Source organism: Anguilla rostrata, chromosome 16 (genome assembly GCF_018555375.3).
Source record: "Anguilla rostrata isolate EN2019 chromosome 16, ASM1855537v3, whole genome shotgun sequence".
NCBI classification, from domain to species: Eukaryota; Metazoa; Chordata; class Actinopteri; order Anguilliformes; family Anguillidae; genus Anguilla; species Anguilla rostrata.
This window is the reverse complement of record NC_057948.1, coordinates 17,935,312-17,954,664: the sequence shown is the minus strand read 5'-3', so window position 1 is coordinate 17,954,664 and position 19,353 is coordinate 17,935,312. Positions and strand designations below refer to the sequence as shown.

Genomic DNA, 19,353 nt, shown 5'->3' with positions numbered 1-19,353 from the left:
AGAGTCGCGCTCTCCTTAAAGTGGAGAACATGGCTGAGCTGGGCTCCCCAGGTCTGCCCAGGTCTGCCCAGGTCTGCCCAGGTCTGCCCAGGTCTGCCCAGGTCTGCCCAGGTCTGCCCTGGCCCCTGTGTGCCCGCTGAGCTGGGCTCCCCAGGTCTGCCCAGGTCTGCCCTGGCCCCTGTGTGCCCGTTGGGCTGGCCTCGCATGGGTAGGAGCAGGGGTTCGATGATGGCCCACCCGCCCTGGTGAAACTATAAAATAGGATCTTAGTGGGGACATCTGGTCCCCAGGTCTGCTTGGCCCTGCAGTGTGCCCCTTTTGAAAAGCGAACCCTTCCGTGAAAGGCCTGTGCTGCAAATAGTTATTTCATTTTCTTTCATAACTTACATTTTCTGAATACCGCATCATCACATTGTGTGACAGCCGTGCCCCTTTAGGAAGTCTCTGGTGTTTTGGCAGCGGCAGAGGCGTGATATCGGAATGCTGTGCAGTCCCCGCTTGTCACAGATTCCGCAGTCTGGAGATAAGGAACGCGTCTCGCGCATCTGATTTGAATCACATTAACAGTCGCTACCTTTTGTGTCTCCTGGAGGGGAGCCAGATTGGCGTAGCCGCGGTTTAGGCGCGAGCAGGGTGGGTTCACTCTGAATACATTTTAAGAATATTCGTTGGCCCCTCCTGTTCTGCAGGATGGAAATTTCTGATTTTTGTCTATTTGCTACCAACCCTTTGTTTGAGCAACACGCCCCCCCCCCCTTCACTCCACCCCACCCCATATGCATTCAGTTCCATCCAAAATTACTGCTTTGCCTATTGTCTTTGCGTCCAGGCCAGATTTCCATGAAGTGGGTAGAAAATAAGCTCTTATTTTCCGCTGTGAGTGGAGCGCACGGCGGAGTGTGTGTCCTCACGCGGAGCTGTGCGGCATCCCGGCTGGCTTCGGCCAAACCGCGAAATTACCGCGTCCCCGTGAGTCACCCACCCGGTCCCGCGGGTGTGCGGAGGGAGAGGCCGTTACGCACTGAGCAGGAATCTGCGGCTTCCGCAGTCACACACTGAGAATGGGGCATTGTGGGAAGTTGTATGATTGGGCGAGCCTTGCCGTGTTCTGGTCGTGCTCAGCCGGCACTGCTGGGCTCCTGGTGGGCATCACCTGAAGTGGCTCTCTCGCCTCACCTGTCCCCGGATCTGGCATTCGTGGTGAATGCTGTGGTGTGTGCAGCCTCTGTGCCTGATGTGAGGGGGGGGTCAGACGGAGTTCAGACGGGGGGTTCAGACGGGGGGTTCAGGCGGGGGTTCAGACGGGGGTTCAGACGGGGGTTCAGGCGGGGGGTTCAGGCGGGGGTTCAGGCGGGGGTTCAGGCGGGGGTTCAGACGGGGGTTCAGACGGGGGTTCAGGCGGGGGTTCAGGCGGGGGTTCAGACGGGGGTGTCCTCCTGGGTTAAATCGGGTGAAGTGAGCGCAGAGCCTGAGCTCCCGGGAGAAACCCCAGGAATGCGGCCCAGTCTGTGGCGGCGCTCTGACTCTGCCCCTCGCTGTTGAAACTGGCAGGACTGCTTCACGGTGGAGGGGGAGGATCTCAAGCACGACTTTGAGCGGCTGCAGCTGGCCATGGAGATGGTGGGGTTCCTGCCTGCCACACGGAAACAGTAAGTCCCCGCAAGTCACTGTGGCTCAGACACACAGGAGCATACACACATATGCAGAGATGCTCCCGCATATACTCACACACTCACACTCACACACACACACACACGCATGCACACGCACACGCACACACGCATGCGCACACACGCGTGCACACGCACACACATACAACCGCGCACAGGCACGCGTATATACACACAAACACACACACTCTAGCATATCTGTACATACACACAAACACACACACTCTCTGGCGTATCTGTACATACACACAAACACACACACTCTCTGGCGTATCTGTACATACACACAAACACACACACTCTCTGGCATATCTGTACATACACACATTCATGCACATGGGTGAGGTCACATGACTGAGGCGCACAATGTCACCAGATAGGCTTGTCACAGACAGTCTGACGTGCTGTGATCTTCCCCCCGCGCGTGCAGGATCTTCTCCCTGTTGTCGGCCATCCTTCACTTGGGGAATATCCGCTATAAGAAGAAGACCTATCGGGACGACTCCATCGACATCTGCAACCTGGAAGTGCTGCCCGTAGTGTCAGAGCTGCTTGAGGTAAGAGGCTGACCCACTGACCACGCCCAGCCCTCCGCCTTCGTCCCATTGGCTGTAGGATAACATGCTTATTTTGAACAGGGGTGATTTAAGGTTTCGGTCAACTCATGTTAGTTGGATCACATCTGCCTGAGCATAATTTTTACAGATATATTCTCCTTAATAAATATAGATTATTCTACTTCAAATTCTCAATAGATGTGTTCCAAACACTCTGTTGCTCTTGTGTAAGTGCTGATGTGAGATTTGCAGCAGCTGCATGCACGTATCCCAAAGTGTATTAGGTTTGAAATGTGGTCGTATATCTGCATAACATAACTTTAGATGAATGGCATTGTGCTGTCACTATGGATCCCTCTGTCTGTGTCAGTCCGTGCTAACTCAGCGCTCTAGCCTGCAGACAGCTGCAGATCTGTCCGCAACTCTCACGGTCCCTCACCAGGGAGTGATAGATGGAAAATGAGATTCCTTCATAAGAGCCTGGTTTGCATGCAACATATAATTTGATCATTTGTAATTATGTGATGCCTTTGGCTGGGTTATTGAGTCATAAGACCGTTTCTCATTTCATTTTTTATTTAGTTTTTTTTTTACATGTAGCCTGTAGCCGGAGGAAAGTTGATGCGCTGATTTTGGTTCCTGAGAGCAGCCTTTCTTCACCAGATGTGCTGTTTAGTTCTGGGTGCTTAGACTCCCCTGTTGCTCTGACTCCCCTGTTGCCCTGACTCCCCTATTGCTCTGACTCCCCTGTTGCCCTGACTCCCCTGTTGCCCTGACTCCCCTGTTGCCCTGACTCCCCTGTTGCTCCGACTCTCCTGTTGCTCTGAATCTCCTGTTGCCCTGACTCCCCTGTTGCCCTGACTCCCCTGTTGCTCTGACTCCCCTGTTGCCCTGACTCCCCTGTTGCCCTGACTCCCCTGTTGCCCTGACTCCCCTGTTCTCATCTGTGTAGCAGTCCTGATATTCAGCAGGCCCCGTGTGGGGGAAACGTTGGTCGCTGGTTTAATATCAGCCAGACCTCCAGCTCTCCACTTCCTGTTCTAGCTCTCCACTTCCTTCTTTTCCTTTTTTGCTTTGTGGTTATTTTACACACTCACACACTCACACACACACACACACTGCTGTAAATGAGAAGTAGTGGGGTTTGCTGTTTTGTGGCATATCGGGTGTGGCAGTGAGGCTTTAGAATGCAGTGCGTTGGATTCCTCTGTCTGTTTGTCTGCACGTTACTGTGTGTGACTGAGGAACATCCTCTTATCTCTGAAAGAGGAAGTCTGAGTGGTAGAGGTTGACTGGAGGTTTTGTGTGAAAGTCCGGTCAACAATGATAAGTGAATCCCACATGCAATCAGAAAGGGGAATAGGTCCGTTTCTAAAAAAAACAAAATAAAAGCACACATTCTTGCTTTTGAAATGAGAGCTGTGGGAGCCCAGCCCAGGCTGATGGGCGTGGCCTTCCTCTGCATGGCCGACATGCCGCCTCACAGGCTCTCAGTGTGGAGACCGGATGAGCTGGAGCGGCTGCACAGAGCGGCCAGGCCCCTGTCAGCACCACAGCCCCCTTCCCCTCAGAAGAGCCACTCACAGAAATGACGTCATGTGATAAAAGTCATACACTTATCAAAAAAAGGCCTGGTCCCCACTAAAAGTTAAACGTCCAAGTTATAATTTTTTTCCAATATTGGTTGAAATGCTGAAGGAGATCACACTGATTGGTTCCAGCTGACGTCGACGCAGAGAGAGAGCCCGGCGCACATGTGCGCGCGGTATGTGCCAGACGCTGTATTTAGGGTGAAGGGAATTGTGGGAATGGAAGTCCTGGGTGCTGAAAGGCGCTCTACATGTCACGCGTCTCATCGCAGGCCGCGGGACGGTGGCGTACTCCGCGCAGCGACGGGGCGGAGCATCGTTTTTCTTATTCCGCTGGGTGGGGGTTCGCCGAACTGATCAATCTGGTCTCCAGACCAGAGAGAGGGAGGCACAGGGAAGATGGGGGGGAAAAGTACATTAAAAACAGGGTGAGTAGAGGAAGCGGAAGCGGTTAAAATGGTGGAGGAAGTGAGTGACTCGCGGGAGATGTTCAGTCCTGCCAGGTGTTGAGGTGTGCAGCGCACTGTTACTCACCCTGTGTGTTATTCCTGGCTGGCATGCGCTGTCTCCGCTCTGAGAGCTGAGGTCAGGTGATGTCACGTGGTGCGCTGTCTCCGCTCTGAGAGCTGAGGTCATGTGATGTCACGTGGTGCGCTGGTCTTCCTGCAGGGGGCCCAGGCAGGTGTGTGCATGCTGCAGGTCCCCAGCTGCTCCGCGCTCACTGTGGAAGGAAGGCTGCTCGTTTCCTCTGGCCAGCTGCCTGTGTTTGCACCCTTGGAGGGAGTTCTTTTGGGGTAAAGAAAGACAATAAAAAATAAACTCAAGCCCTGGCCAATTTGGGGTTCTTTATTTTCCTTTCCCCAAATGAAGCTCGTCTTACCAGAGCTGAAGGTTCCAGGATGTGAACATGACAGGCTTGTTCTTAGTCACGTCCACCAGTCCCTCTGCAGTCCAGGAAAGATCAGCCTCTGATTGATGGCGGGTTTCAAACAGAATGGATCCCCTGCAGGGCGCGGATGTGATCCCTGGAAGGCCGGGCTGTGGGCCCCCCTGCAGGAAGCCCCGCCCCCCCGCCGCGCTGAGGGGGCCGGCCTGGGCAGCAGGCTGCTGCAGGCCTGCAGACTCTTCCTGGAGGGATGGCGTTCAGAGAGACAGGAAACGGGTCCTTAGGGGTGACAGGGAGCAGCGCCCCTTATGGGGGGCACGGCCCTCAGGAGGTGCATTATGGGGAACTTTCGCCCTGGGAGGTCGCCAGGACGCGCACTGGCTAAATGGGAGCCAGGCTTGGAGAACTCTCCACTGCAGCTGCTGCTGGCCAGAGCCTGTGGGGCAGGAGGAAACGGATGAACGCGGTGTGTTAATCGCGCTGGGCTCCTCCCCCCCCGGTGTGTTAATCGCGCTGGGCTCCTCCCCCCGCGGTGTGTTAATCGCGCTGGGCTCCTCCCCCTGCAGCTTGTTAATCGCGCTGGGCTCCTCCCCCTGCGGTGTGTTAATCGCGCTGGGCTCCTCCCCTGCAGCGTGTTAATCGCGCGGGGCTCCTCCCTCCTTGGGTGTTAATCGCACTGGGCTCCTCCCTCCTCGGCGTGTTAATCACGCGGGGCTCCTCCCCTGCGGTGTGTTAATCGCGCGGGGCTCCTCCCCCTGCAGCGTGTTAATCGCGCTGGGCTCCTCCCCCTGCGGGGTGTTAATTGCGCGGGGCTCCTCCCCTCCTGCTCCAGCTGCAGAGCTGGACGTGGTGGCAGTGCTCCACTAGCGCGTGAGTAACAGAGCGCTGTCTCCAGCTCTGCGCGTGTCACAGCTGACAGCTCTTGTAAAGGTCAGCGTTTGTTCCCAGTCCTGTGGGCTGGGCGGCGTTCGTCCTCGTTGCTGTCAGATGACTGGTTAAGCCAAGTCCACTGGAATTCATTTCCCCTGTCACTGCTGTAGGGTCATTCGGCTTCCAAGCCGAGGTATTGAGTTGTGTACGAGCCCAGCCCTGGGGTGACGTGAAAGACCTGCACTGTCAATTTTATTTCTGAGGATTTTCCACAATCCATTGACAGCTCGACATTTCACATTAGCACTGGCTCTGTCTGTCAACCTTGAACCGTAACCCTTGGCTTGAAGCCGCCGGCTCTGTCTGGTACACCACACCAATCTGCGCACTCCTTGTACTTTCCAGGCACAGCCTTCACTCGGTTTCCTAGCAACAGTTGTTCTTGGCGAACATGGCTCAGAAGTCCGAGTCACCTGATCCCCCGCGCCCCTCCTCCGCCGGATGTTTACTGCACAGATTTTGCCGGGGGCCCGTATGTCAGTAATTGGAAATAAATCTTTCTCACGCCCAAAAATGCCACTTCATCTATTTTGGCATATTGTCAAACTCGTAAAAAAAAAGAAAAGAACAATCAGCAGAATTGAGGTCTCGGCTGTGCGTGCTGAGTTTGGGTAGGGGGGTTGGGGGGGGGGGGGGTGGCGCTGGTCACGCAGCCCATTGGCGTCCCTGCAGCTGGTCCTCAGAGCTGCGGTGACCTTGCTCAGCGCACACGATGACAGAGTCTCCATTACCGCACGCTCTCTCCTGCGCGGGTCCCCAGGGGTCAGGGGGTGAAAGGGTTCCCCCGTGGGGCCAGATCAGAGTGGGGCTGTGTGTCTGAAGAGATCTGTGCGTGTGCACAGCAGGCGTGCTCATGCCATTTGAGTGCAGCCGAAAGACACAGCTGCCCCCCAGCTCGGGTTTTAGCTCCAGTCATCCTCAGAATGCGCATAATTACAGTGCTCACTGGAAAAATGCAGTTTTAAAGCAGTTTCCCACAGAATGTCTCTGTACTCTATCGTGCTTTGAACACACATCCGTGCTGGATATTTTTACACTCTGCAAAATGTACCAATATTTCCCTTCCGGTCTCTATGCAGTATCGAGTGATATGGACTGAATTCATTTGCTTTTTTTAAAGCTTTTATTGCTTCTCTTGGTTTCCTGGCTTCCGTTGCCTGTGCCAGCTGTGTAAAGCTGCATTGGGCATGCTGGCAGCAGGTGTCTGCTCCTCGCAGTGCTGGGACTGCTGTGGGAAGTCAGCTCAAGGTGATCTCTGTCTCTCCGCAGGTGAAAGAAGAAATGCTGTTTGAAGCCCTGACCACGCGGAAGACTGTGACTGTGGGGGAGAGGCTCATAGTGCCCTACAAGCTGGCTGAGGTGAGCGAGACTACAGGACTTGTGTCAAAACCAGATCCTCCGATGTGGCCCCAAAAAAATCCCATGTTCCGAGAATACGTTTGCACGTTGAGCTGTAATTTGTTTAAACCAAATTTAGCCTTTTTTGTGAAATGGTTTTCATTAGTTTTTACTTCCTGCTGTCGCTGAATTGGCTTCATGTGTCACGCCTGCCTGCAGGCCCCATTGAAGAAGAGCGGCCATTGTTCTGCTGTCGGGTCAGGGCGTGTCACACAGTCTCAGCGATCACGTGGTCCTGCTGTCCTTCCTTATATATGTGGCACTTCCTGTCGCATGTGACCTCAGTGACTTCCTTTTTCCGCTGGAATGCTGTATGGGTTTCATGCTTCCTCAGAAGCAGCGGGTTTCCTGACTGCCGAGCGTTCCCGAATCCTGGTGCATCACACGCAGGTCCTCCTTCATCGCTCTTCCTCTTCCTGGGCGTTGCTTCCATGAGACATGGATATGAATGCATCTGATACAACAGTCATTTTTATCACAACCTTATCTGTGGTTGGAAAAAGGATTGGGAAAACTAGTCACTGTAAACAAGCAGAAATTAGAATGTGTTACATCTAACAGGCTAGCTACTGTAGCTAACTAGATGCTGAGTGTTAACCGAACAAATACATGTGCGCGATTTGTAAGTAGAGCTTTACGCCCCACTGCCATTTGCTATTTTATGAAAAGAGAACAAAATTCAATAAACAGAACCAGTGTGGGATCATAAATGTGATCCATGTAGACGTGCAGGCAGTGAAGCAGGAAGTGGAAGGATTTGGCGGGTCGGGGGCCTGTGGCTGTCCTGGCGTCCCCGGGACGGGCTCTCTGTTCAGACCCCGTGCGCCATCCTCTCGTCTCCTGCACGCGCGTGCCGGGCCGACGGAAATGAGACGCGACACGCAGCGCGTGTGAGAGCTGCGCGTTTGTGGCTAACGCTCGCAGAGGACCCCGCTGAAGAGGAGCCTGCGGCTGAGCAGGGTATTGAAGGGCCTCGACGCCCCACTAGCGTTAGCCAAGGAATCTCTGTAGGGCACCCCATTGCAGTGCTGAGAGAGTATTGACAGTGGTGATTGCACAGAGTGTATGTAAAAAAATTCAAGCACTTTCATAGTCAATACCAACAGTCACTCGGTCAGACAATAGCTTTTCTGCACCCTGTCATCGTGTTCAAGGTTAATAAATAGTGCTTGTAGTGCAGCCGTGGTTTTGCCTGCTGAAACGCCTGCTGTAACAGGAGAAGGCTGGAAGGGTCTGCTGTGCTGCATGGCTGACGCTCGTCAGACGCAGTCAGGGAGGACAGGCGTCTGCGCAGCCGCTGCTGGTGCAACAGCCAGCATGCAGCTCTGCGCAAACAGCAGACTGTCGGGGTCGTTCATTTTTCTAGGCCTGGACCCGTGGAATCACTGCTGTTCCAAATGTCATTTCAGCCTTGAAAAGGTTTTTTAAATGAGTTTATTGTAAGGTAATAGTAAGAATAATAGTTTTTGCTATGCTATTTCTCTTTTTTTGTCTGCCTTGAAACGGTTAATGGCTTGCTACCTCGAAGAGAAGGAAAGAGAGTGAGAGTAAGGGGAGGAAAGAGGAAAAAATGTAGATGAAATATTTCTGGAAGTGTGGCGAATGTGGCCAGGGCCTGTATTTCAACAAGTGTGGGACTCTGCTTCCTGTTCCCCTGTCAGGCACGCTAGGGCTTTTTCAGAGTGCACATCTGCCACCGGCCGGCATTTTCATTGGACAGATTTTCTCTACTTGGCCGGGGTCCTCATTCAGGGGGCCTTCAGATCAAGCTGGAGTTTGATAGGTATGGCTGTGATGCAGTTAAACCCTCTCCTGTGCAGCTGATGCGCGCTGATAGAACCGAAGGTGACTGTTCCCCTGCCTGACAGATCTCCTGATCACCCCCTCCAGCTGTGTTCCCTCCGCTCCCCACACTCTCCTCAGCTCTCCTGAAGCGGGGTGATCGAGTTCTTCCTCATTTTCATACATTCAGACAAAAGAAAGTGCGTGTCGATGTTTTCGCATTGCGCAGTAGATATTCGATCTCAGTTAATAAGCAGTGTGAGCAGCGTATTTTATTTCATTTGTTTCACCCACATTTCTGCCGTCTGAAATCAGATGTCTGTTTTTATTAGTATTCAGAATTCGCAAATCCGTGACCACTCCCAGCTTCCCGGAGCTAAGTCAGTCTCTCAGTCGTCAGTATGGAACAGGAGAGGGGCGTGAGGAATGCTGAAAGCGGGGTCCTGCTCGTGTGCGGCTGTGTGCCCGTGCGCCCGTGTGCGGCTGTGTGCGGTAACAATGGCCGTGTTTCTTCCCTCCGGCATTCGCGTTCAGCCGAAGGTTTGGTGTCCGCTGCCGGAGCGCGGTCGGCGTGGAAACCGTAGCCTTGCCTTTTGGCCGAGCTGCGGCCTCCGCTCCGTTCATGTTGCAAATAAGGAATGTGAGAGAGGCTTAAAATGTGAAGGGGAGCGCAGTCGCATTTCTTTCCCTTTTTTGTCTCATTTGAAAAAAAATAAAACTGACGCGCAGCCACTGCTCAGAGTGCCGCATGGCAGACGCTTCTGCTTTCCGTCCCGCGAGCCGCTTGGTGCCGTCAGCGCTCGGGTCCCAGTCCAAAAACAGGATTGATTCTGCATGCTGTCAGGACTCTGAACTTCAGGCGCTCCTCGCTGCTGCAGTCACATTTCAGTTGGCTGGCCTGGGGCGCCTTGGGGGAGTGAGAGGCCCCCCTCAGCTCTGAGGTAAAAGGCGTTAAAAATCAGGTTTTTCAGCTCAGGAAAGGGAGCGCTGACTGGTTTCATGCGCAGAAATTGCAAGGTCACTGTCGGCTCCGTTGTCAGGGAGATTGACGTCTTTGTTTACCAGCCACTCAAAGTACAGCTCTGGGTTCCAAGACGGTCCAGTGTTACATAAACCCTGTTATTGTATAAGAACCCTTCAAAAGAGCTTGGCAGGGATTGCTTCTTTTGGAAAGTATCTCTCTCAGGACAAAAGCGTCTCCTTTTCCAGCGGTCGTGTTTGCTTGCTTAGAGAGCCCCGGGTTCTGGAAGGAGCTCCATTGTTCTGCAGGCACACGGATCCCTTGCCTGAGGTGTTCTTTTGAGTTCCACGCCCACCCTTCTGGAGGACTGGCGAGCTCAAGAAGTGCTTCATCTTGGCATTGGAATCGCCAGGACTGTTCCCGGTTCTAATGAACTCTCAATGACGTGTGCAATTTTAGATAAGCCATAGAGTGACCTGACAATAAATGTTATTACTTTGACTCCTCTTCCTGGTTCCTGTCTGAAATGGGGAGGAATTTTGAAGAGGAAAAACTGTTAGAATGTGTTGCTACCAGTGTCTGCTTCTAAGAAATCATTACCCGGCAGTAACCGTCTTATATTTCCTATTACGTCCACAAGTAAATAAGCTTTAATGATGGGCCTTGGTGATTATTTTACCAAGCCATGTGATTGGTTGTGTTAGTCCCCTTGACTTTACAAGCCTGGCGATCATCACTCCAAGGAAGCTTTCAGCCTACAGAAACCTCATAATGTCTCCTTGAGTCTCTGTGTAGGACGTGTCGCCGCTGCAGCTCTGGGGTTGTTTTCGTGGAGGGGAATGTGCGGCCGTGCTCAGTCTGAAGGAATGTGAGGAAGGCTTGTGTCCCAGGCATGAGCAAACGAGTGGCCGTGCGGACGGTGGGCCAGTGTAAACAGAGTGGTCCTGAAGGCCTCTGGCGGCTCGCCCCTGAGAAGCCAGCGGGAGGGCTGGAATTCCTGGCGCTCTCCCGCCCGCCCGCCCGCTCGCGTGGGAAGAGCGTCCGCGTCCTGGCGCGAGCGCTGCGCCTCTACGCGGCTGACACGCTCATCATGTGACATCACTAATAAACACAAGCACCCTTATGGGGGAGGGGTGGGGCTCTCTGGCATCGAGCAAGAGCAGGAGAGCTGGCCCGGGGGAGGCTAGCGGTGTCTTTAAGAGACCTTCTGAGTGCATTCCTGCTCTTCATCTGCTGGTTTACGGCCGTCTTCGCTTTGTCCAGCACAGAAGGGATCTTAGGGAGAAACAGAGCTGGATTAAGCCCCTCAGAGTCTGTCAGGCTTCTCCCCGAAGGGATTTTAGTGATCAGGGACAAATCACAATGGAGCCCAAATTATGAGGAATGTGCGGAACAGGAAGGAAGGAGGGCTGTCCGTCAGAGTCCCCGTGTCCTCTGCATTAGCGCGGGCTGCAGCGGGGGCTTGTTTTCCTGCACAATGAGCGGCCTTCAGAAATCAGCCTGCGCTGTAATGACACGGGGCAGAGCCGGCGGTGTAAACACACCGCCCAGCACACCGGGAGCGGCCGCCCCCCCCTCTCTCTCGGCTGAGAGACTGGGCTTGTTTACCGGGGATCGATCCCCGCGTGTTCGCCCTCTCCGCTGTCCCGTGTCCCGCTCCTGGGCTGTCGGACAGGGGAGTGGTGACACCCCGTTTGAGTTTGGCCTCTTGCACCGTTTCCCGGAACCCAGTGGGAAAAAGAACAGGGCTGTGGAGTTTATTTTCATATTCCCCCCATCCTTAAAAAAACGGAGAGGAGCTGAGCTCCTGTGGAGGCTCGCGTCTGACGTCTGTGCTCCGGTGGGGAGGGCCCGAGGGGCCTGTGGAGGGCCGGGGGCCCGGGGCGGGAGGGGGGGAGGGGCAGCCCCAGCCACGTGCAGAGGAGCCCCATGCAGGACTTTCACACAGGCCCAGACCCACCAGCCGTGTTTGCAGGCCGTTAGAGTGAGCAGCCTAGCTCATAAAGCTCCCCACATCACCCCGTCTGATGGGAAACACAGACACTTTTTACTTATGGGGAAGGAAGCATTAAGTATTGTATTAAAATGTAACAAATATTTCCTATTTCTTTGTCAGCTGCTTGGGTGGCTTGTCTGTAAGTTCTGCTCTGGGGGGAGAGTAGGGGGGGTCTGCTGCTGGGCTGCTGTGGCGGTAATGGAGTCGCGGATGCTGAGGTTGGGGCCTGGTTCTCCTGAGTCCACGGGAGACCCCAGGTTCGGCTCTCTCGGTCCCTCTGAGTGCCCGGAGAACTTAAAAATTCAGCTGAGTTCAGAAGTTCTGAATCCAAGCAGGGCTGTAAATATAAATAGCTACTGGGAGTGGGCGTGCAGATCCCTCTGACTTTGCTCTTAAACAATCATTAAAAAGCGGATCAATAATACAGAAGGGGGAGGAATGTAAAAGGCTCATCATATCCCTCAGTGTAGGCTGGGCCTCTGTGACCCTGGACCGGAACTGCGTGGAGAGGCCCTGATGCGATAGGCTCCACTGACACGCCCTACGGTAGGCTCTACGGCTGTTTATTTAGAGCTGCAGGGAGATACTGAGGTCAGGTGTCTCTCTCTCTCTCTGGGCACTGTGCTGCGGACGAGCGAAGGCCCCTGTATTTCACCTCTTTTTCAGCGTTTGTGCTAGCGGCGCTAGTAAGCCTAAGGCACCCAAGCAGCTCTCGCCACCTTCAAATAATTAGCAGATTTTTTTTAGTATGACCGTTATCCTCAGGAATTCCTGGAATTGGAGTCTCATTTTTTAATGTGTTGTAAATTGAGCAGCGGGCAGCTAAGGCTCCTGAGTTAATGTGTGCGTGGTGGAGCTGCAGTGACCTCACCAGCGCTGTCAGCCGCGGCCCCGAGTCGCTGCTTCAGCTGCTTTCTGTGAGAAGAGCGGCCAGGTCCTCTGAGCAGATTTCAGTTCTGCAGCCAGAGGTTTTTCAATGAAAGCCCCTCCCCTTTACGAGTATGTTTGTCATACCTGTGATAATGAATAAATTGGAAGCATGCTTTCCACTGGCCCCCGGCCCCTGAGTTTGCCGCAGAAGTTGCTGCCTTGGCCTTCCCGGGTCTCGTGGATTTGTTTTGAGTCCAAGAAAAATTTAGGTTCTGGATCTACTTTAGACCTGGCTCTGAATTTGCACCGTGTGCCTGGGGGTGGCTTGGTGTCGGGCGGAGGGGGGGCGGGGGGCAGAGGGGAGTTCATTAGCAGTCTGGCAGCAGCAGAGGAGCTATTATAAATGGGTAACAAACTTCACAGCGCACATGAAATGAAGGTGCGCTTGCAGCTGCCAGTGGTCTGCCCCCGGGTCAGTGCAGGGGGGCCAGTGGTCTGCCCCCGGGTCAGTGCAGGGGGGCCCGGCCGCGCTGCGTAGCTGGGTGAACATACGCCGGTTTGTAGCGCTCCTCTGCTGCTCTTATCTGCTCCATCAGACCGCATGCAGGCCTCTGTGCTGTGCTTTCAGAACTGAGGTCAGCCCCAATGAGAGGCTCTGTGCCTTTTAGTCTCTGCTTGGTCTGCAGCGCGCTGCACATTTAAGAATCAAGATTAATGAGCCCTCGCGAATCCTTGCCCTCATATTTAAAGTTGACCTTTTTCATTTTCATTTTCATTTTAGTCCAGCTCGTCCTGGGCACCAGACATATGTGGTGCTTTCACGTTCTTGTCTATCAGAGCTTGTGCATTTAAAGGTTTAGTATGCGCCAAGCACAAAACCGAAATCTGTAACCAGCCCGTTCTCACTGTGAATACATTTCTGGATCTCCACGTTTTGCTTGTGCTTTGAACTGAAAGCCATTTCCTTAAGCAGTCTCAGCTTCTTTTGTATGTCTTCCCATAAGATGATCTTTCATGACATACTAGGAGGAGGAGCTACTGTGTAGTCAAGATCAATGACGCTAGCAAAACTTCCCCAAGTTAAAGATTGTTTAGTAATACGAGATTTCATTGACACAGCTTGGAAGCTTGGAATAATCCACTAGATGATAGTTTCACTGAACCTGAAAAGCATCTTATCTGGTGGTGATGTGGAGCTGTGTAATCATTCTCTTCCACTAGTGTGAGGTCTGTTTGCTTGGCTATCCTCTTAAGTGCTTCCAAACTTCCTAAAGTTAATTAGAAACACAGATTAACACTTGGCGGCAAAAGAAAACTCTCTTTTCCCTGTTTGTCCTTTTCTTTCATCTCACAATGAGTTCTTGTAAGCTAGAGACGTGCCCTGGACAGAGAGAGGGAAACGGAAAGCGTTTCTTAATGTTCCATCATGCTCTAAATCTCTGTGTCCTCCAGCTGATCTCAAAAGTTTCCAATTCCAGTGATCAGAGTCTCATTTAGCATTACAGTATTAACACACACATGCACACACACACACACACACACTCACACTCACAAAATTATTTCCTTTTAAGGAACCAAATGAAAAGAATGAAAAGGCCTAAACTAAAAGCAAAAGCAAAGTATTTAACTACTTAAAATGCCATTCCTTTGTGACCTCACGTCCTGGTTACAGACACCTTCATTTCAGCAGGTAATTGTTCTTTCACACATGTTCAATAATGTGTTGGCATCCTGCCAGAGCCGGGGATTTACAGCCAATGAGCCTCCTCAAGAGCATGCTCTCCCCTCCTAACAATAGATAATTGGCTGTTGCGGGTGTCATGTGATGGCAGGTAGAGTAACACTATCGCCCTTCGCTCCCCTTCGCTATACTGAGCCTGTGGGACGGCCCAGAACTCCCCCTGAACTTTCGGGTTCACAGGATTATGATGAAGTATGACCTGGTGAGGCATGTGTCACCCAACTGGAATGTTTACCTCGGAATGCGATTCGCTTCTCTGCGCTCCAGAGCCCCACCTACAGGCCGGAGGCTGCATCTGCTCACTATGGCTCCACTCCTGTGTGCTGGGGTGTCCAAGCAGGGCTCGGTCTGTGTGTACTTTACTCAGCCCCATTAGGGGGTGGGGTGGGGGGTGGAATTTCCTTTTAGTCACGTTCTTCGCTCGCTCCCAAAAATGGCACTGAGCGCTGGGGTTGGTTCAGAGCAGACGCCCCGTTTGTGCTGATCGCTCCTTCGTCAGTCAGAGGGCTGAGCTGTCTCAGCGCCGTCTGCAGCGTGTGTGTGTGCCGTGTGAACCCGGTCAGTGTGATGTGTCCCTGAGCTCTGAATGGATCACAGCGCTCAGTAGAGCTTCAGTCCTACAGTGAGCCACAGACTGCAGCTCTGCTTCAGGTCCCCTGCCCGCCTCCTTCTGCTGCTGCGCTGCGTGATTCTCATAAATCACCTCCTTCCCCGCCTCCCCGTCTTTTAATTTCTTTTTTCTCAGAACAGGGGCAAGCTGCAGGGACTGGCTAGACTTGTCTGGCCACATGTTTCAGTTTCGGTAACACGCAGATGGCGGAAGGGGAGGGCAATTCCGACTGAAATAGTCGGCCAATGGCAGGCTTATACCCACAGTCTATATCCTGTGAGTCAGACTACAGTTTTGGCAGCGCCGAGCTGTCCACCTGCGGCTGATCCACTGTACCGCGTCACGCAGCGCATCGCCGTGACGATGTACGCCTGGAATGCGCGTCAGCTCGAGAGCGTGTGTGTTCCTGCGCCCCGGGCCGTGGACACGGCTTCCTGTGGCTGCCGTGTGAATGCCCGGAGCGTGATGTCAGAACCCCTGTGTGTGTGTACAGGAGGCGCGGTTCTGGACACGCTCGCCCGCCATCGCCCTCCGCTGAACGTTGCGTAACGCCCTACGCCCGTCTGTCCTGAAGCCCGCGATACCAGCCGCTAATCCTCACAGGAAGTGAGCGCGACGTCGGTCCGCACGCACGTGCGAGCGGCTGCGGCCCGGGGCCTGGTGCAGACGGGCGTGTGGGTGGATGCGTCCCGTTGAGTGTCGTCGTGGAGGGGATTGGTGTGTCAGCCCGTGCGCTCTGTGCCCTGGCCTGTGACTGCGCGGCGCGCGCTGCTCTCTGCACTCCGCGCTTCCCGCTAACGGTCTCCGCTGATCGCAGTGCGTCTCCTCACGCACTCAGCACTGGAGCTCGCCAAGAGGCGCTGATCCCGTTCCGATTAAGGGAGGGAAAATATTATAGCCTGAGGTGCTTTCTGTCCCTCCTTCACCAAGTGGGCGCGGTGCGGGTATCGAGGCCTGCTGATTGGAGCCAGGCTGAGGAGGAGCAGGTGGTGGCAGTGTGTTACTGCTGCTCCATGATCTCACTCCCCAAGCTGCTTGTGCTGCGGAAGATCTCGTCTTGAGGAATTAAGAGAGTAATTCCCCGGTCTCTGGGACGGTCATCCAGTTTGCAGATGAATCTGTTCTGCGTGAGATGCTCGTTATCGGACATCTGTCTGATCCGTGTTACGCAAGCGTCCGAGCAGGGCTTGGAGGGGAATTTGTTCAGAAAGGAGCCCCCCACCCCACCCCCCCGAATCCCTTCCTGAGTTTCCCTGGGGATCAGACTGCCCTCCAGTTTAGAGCGCTTGACTGTGATTGGTCCAGAGTGACTCCGGACTCCGAACCTGAATGTTTTTCCCCTTTCTCCTGCAGGCCGGGACGGTGAGGGACTCCATGGCGAAGTCGCTGTACAGCGCTCTCTTCGACTGGATCGTGTTCAGGATCAACCATGCGCTGCTCAACAACAAGGACCTGGAGGAGTGTGCCAAGGTAAGACCCCAGCCTCCTCCCTCTCGCACTCCACTCCATACTCCTGAAGTACACGAGCCTGCCTTTCTGCAGAGGGAGGTGCCACATGCAGTCAGGTTAGGGTTCGGTGGAGGATGCCATTATGTGGGTGAAATAGTCCAAATGTAGAACATGTATTCCATTCTATTTGGTAGCATATTCGCTATATGTTTTATATATCAAATGCATGTTGTGTTACAGAATGAAATGGTGAGGTGAAAGTGAAAGTTATAATTTAGTCATTGGCAGATGGTTTCATCTAAAAGGACTTAGAAAAGGAGCATTTAAAGTGGCTAGAAAAGCACAACTCGAGCTGGAGATGACCCCCTTCTCCTGAACGAATTATGTACAGATTGGGACCCCTTCCCTCCCTCTCTCCTTGGACCTTGTGGCCGTTGAGCCTTCAAGTCGTGTGTCCGCAGTGGGACGGGTGCATCATCTCTCAGGACGGTTCCATCGCCCCAAACGGGTCCTGTTCTCAGGCCCAGTTGTTAGGATTAGAATGTGCTGTAGATTTGGTGATGGCCAGGTTCCCTGTGAGGCTGGCTGAGGCAGACTGGCGGTCTGTTGTGTGGCGTTCCTGACGCCGCTGTGTTGCTGTGACAGTGCGCTTCCTGGGCAGAGAAGCGCGCCCCTTTGTGCTTCAAAGGGTTTCCTCGCTGCTATGAGAACAATCACCATACCGACGGATCTGCGGGGCGGGGCGGGGTGGCGCGCTGCGTAACCATGGCGCGGCGTCACGCTTTCGGCTCTTTGATGTGCCGTGGAGGCGCTCCCCGCTCCGCCCTGATCATCTGGATACAAAACGGGAGGATCGCTGGGTAGGACTGGGCTAAACAGGAGGATTGTTGGATATGACAGGGCTAAAGTGTGAGTGTGCATGTGTGTGTGTGTGTGTGTGTGTGTGTGTGTGTGTGTGTGCGCGCTCCTGTGTGTGTGTGTGTGTGTGTGTGTGTGTGTGCGCGGTCCTGTGTGTGTGTGTGTGTGCTTGTGTACGTGTGTGTGTGTGCATGTGCGTGTGTGCGTTTAGGGTAAAGACATTCAGGCAGATGGCACTACAGGTGCTCCACAGAAGCACACGTTCCCTCCTGGGTCCTCCTGGCTAACAGAAGTAAGCCCTGGGTCCTCCTGGCTAACAGAAGTAAACTCTGGGTCCTCCTGGCTAACAGAAGTAAACTCTGGGTCCTCCTGGCTAACAGAAGTAAACTCTGGGTCCTCCTGGCTAACAGAAGTAAACTCTGGGCCCTCCTGGCTAAGAGAAGTAAGCCCTGGGTCCTCCTGGCTAACAGAAGTAAACTCTGGGTCCTCCTGGCTAACAGAAGTAAACTCTGGGTCCTCCTGGCTAACAGAAGTAAACTCTGGGTCCTCCTGGTTAACAGAAGTAAACTCTGGGTCCTCCTGGCTAACAGAAGTAAACTCTGGGTCCTCCTGGCTAACAGAAGTAAACTCTGAGTCCTCCTGGCTAACAGAAGTAAACTCTGGGTCCTCCTGGCTAACAGAAGTAAACTCTGGGTCCTCCTGGCTAACAGAAGTAAACTCTGGGTCCTCCTGGCTAACAGAAGTAAACTCTGGGTCCTCCTGGCTAACAGAAGTAAACTCTGGGTCCTCCTGGCTAACAGAAGTAAACTCTGGGTCCTCCTGGCTAACAGAAGTAAACTCTGGGTCCTGCTGCCGCTTGCAGACAGTGCGGTCAGAGACCTCTGACACGAGCCAGGCCTCAGCTGCCCCCGGCTGAGGCACATTTTTAGGAGGTTACCCAACATTTCCTTCCCCTGCTGCACACACCCAGCCCTCGCCTCAGGGTCGCGTTCAGCACCTCTGGCTGATAGGCTGAGCGCAGCGGCGTCCTGGAGCTGCTGGGGCTGGGGCCGCACTTCCTCCACCCCCCCCTCGCCCCCTCCCCCCCGGCACTGGCACAGGATGTGCCCGCCATCCATCTGCCAGGCACATGACACATGGATGACTGCCCCCCAGCCCCACAGCTACCCCACCCCCCCGTCTGCCTCCACTGTCCTCTGGGCAGACGGAAGTGCCCAGAATCCCACAGTCATAAAGTCATACAGACGCCACAGAAATAGAACATGAGTGAGCCAGATGGGAATCTGTAAAGCATTCTGTAGAACAGTGCACCCCCCCCCCAACCCAACGTATTTATCCTTTTCTGACGAGAATCTTGTTTGAACCATGAATTAAGAATCTGCTCCTTATGTAACTCAAAGCTTTCAAGAAAGGCTCCTGAGTTGCTCATTCTGCATTGCTTCTATCTTTTTTTTTGATGTGGTCAGTCAGAATGTTCTGAAGAAATGACTTTCTGCACTGTTTCAATCCTGCATTATAGTAATAGTTTTCAGTTGAGAATGTTTCAGCATTCCCATTCATTTTCAGATCCTGTCCATTGGGGTGCTGGACATCTTTGGCTTTGAGGACTACGAGAACAACAGCTTCGAGCAGTTCTGCATAAACTTCGCCAACGAGCGTCTGCAGCACTACTTCAACCAGCACATCTTCAAGTTGGAGCAGGTGAGTCTCTTTCACCGGCTCAACCCATCCTCAGCTGACCCCGCAGCCAGCCGCTCCACCCCCGGGGAAGGGGAGATGGTATCTCCCGCCCAGACCTGGGGACTGTTGAACTGAGAGCTAATGAATGATTCACTGCTGGTAATTATGAGTGGAGTTGTTTTGACTGCAGAGGAGTCAAAACAAGTGTATGACAGCTGCTGAAGCGGCTTTGTTTTTGTTATTTCGCTCCCCCCCCAACCCCCCCCTCCTCATGGAGCACAGATTTATTTATCACCAGAGTGTAAAAAGCAGGTTTTGCCATGGAAACAGTCAGTCACTCAGTCCCCACAGAGCAGTGCCCCCCGCTGTGTGACAT

General features: G+C 53.6%; 1 protein-coding gene across 10 annotated transcripts in view; it reads left to right on the top strand.

Annotated features, from left to right (window-relative positions):
• The window catches only part of LOC135242311 (unconventional myosin-IXAa-like), a 160,404-nt gene that overhangs the window by 91,928 nt on the left and 49,123 nt on the right, over window positions 1-19,353 (top strand). For all 10 annotated transcript variants that reach the window (XM_064313334.1, XM_064313331.1, XM_064313333.1 and 7 more), the window contains 5 exons: window positions 1,552-1,649; window positions 2,101-2,227; window positions 6,902-6,991; window positions 16,344-16,460; window positions 18,864-18,998. In XM_064313334.1, coding sequence (XP_064169404.1) covers window positions 1,552-1,649; window positions 2,101-2,227; window positions 6,902-6,991; window positions 16,344-16,460; window positions 18,864-18,998 — 567 coding nt within the window. The remainder of the gene's footprint in view (window positions 1-1,551; window positions 1,650-2,100; window positions 2,228-6,901; window positions 6,992-16,343; window positions 16,461-18,863; window positions 18,999-19,353) is intronic.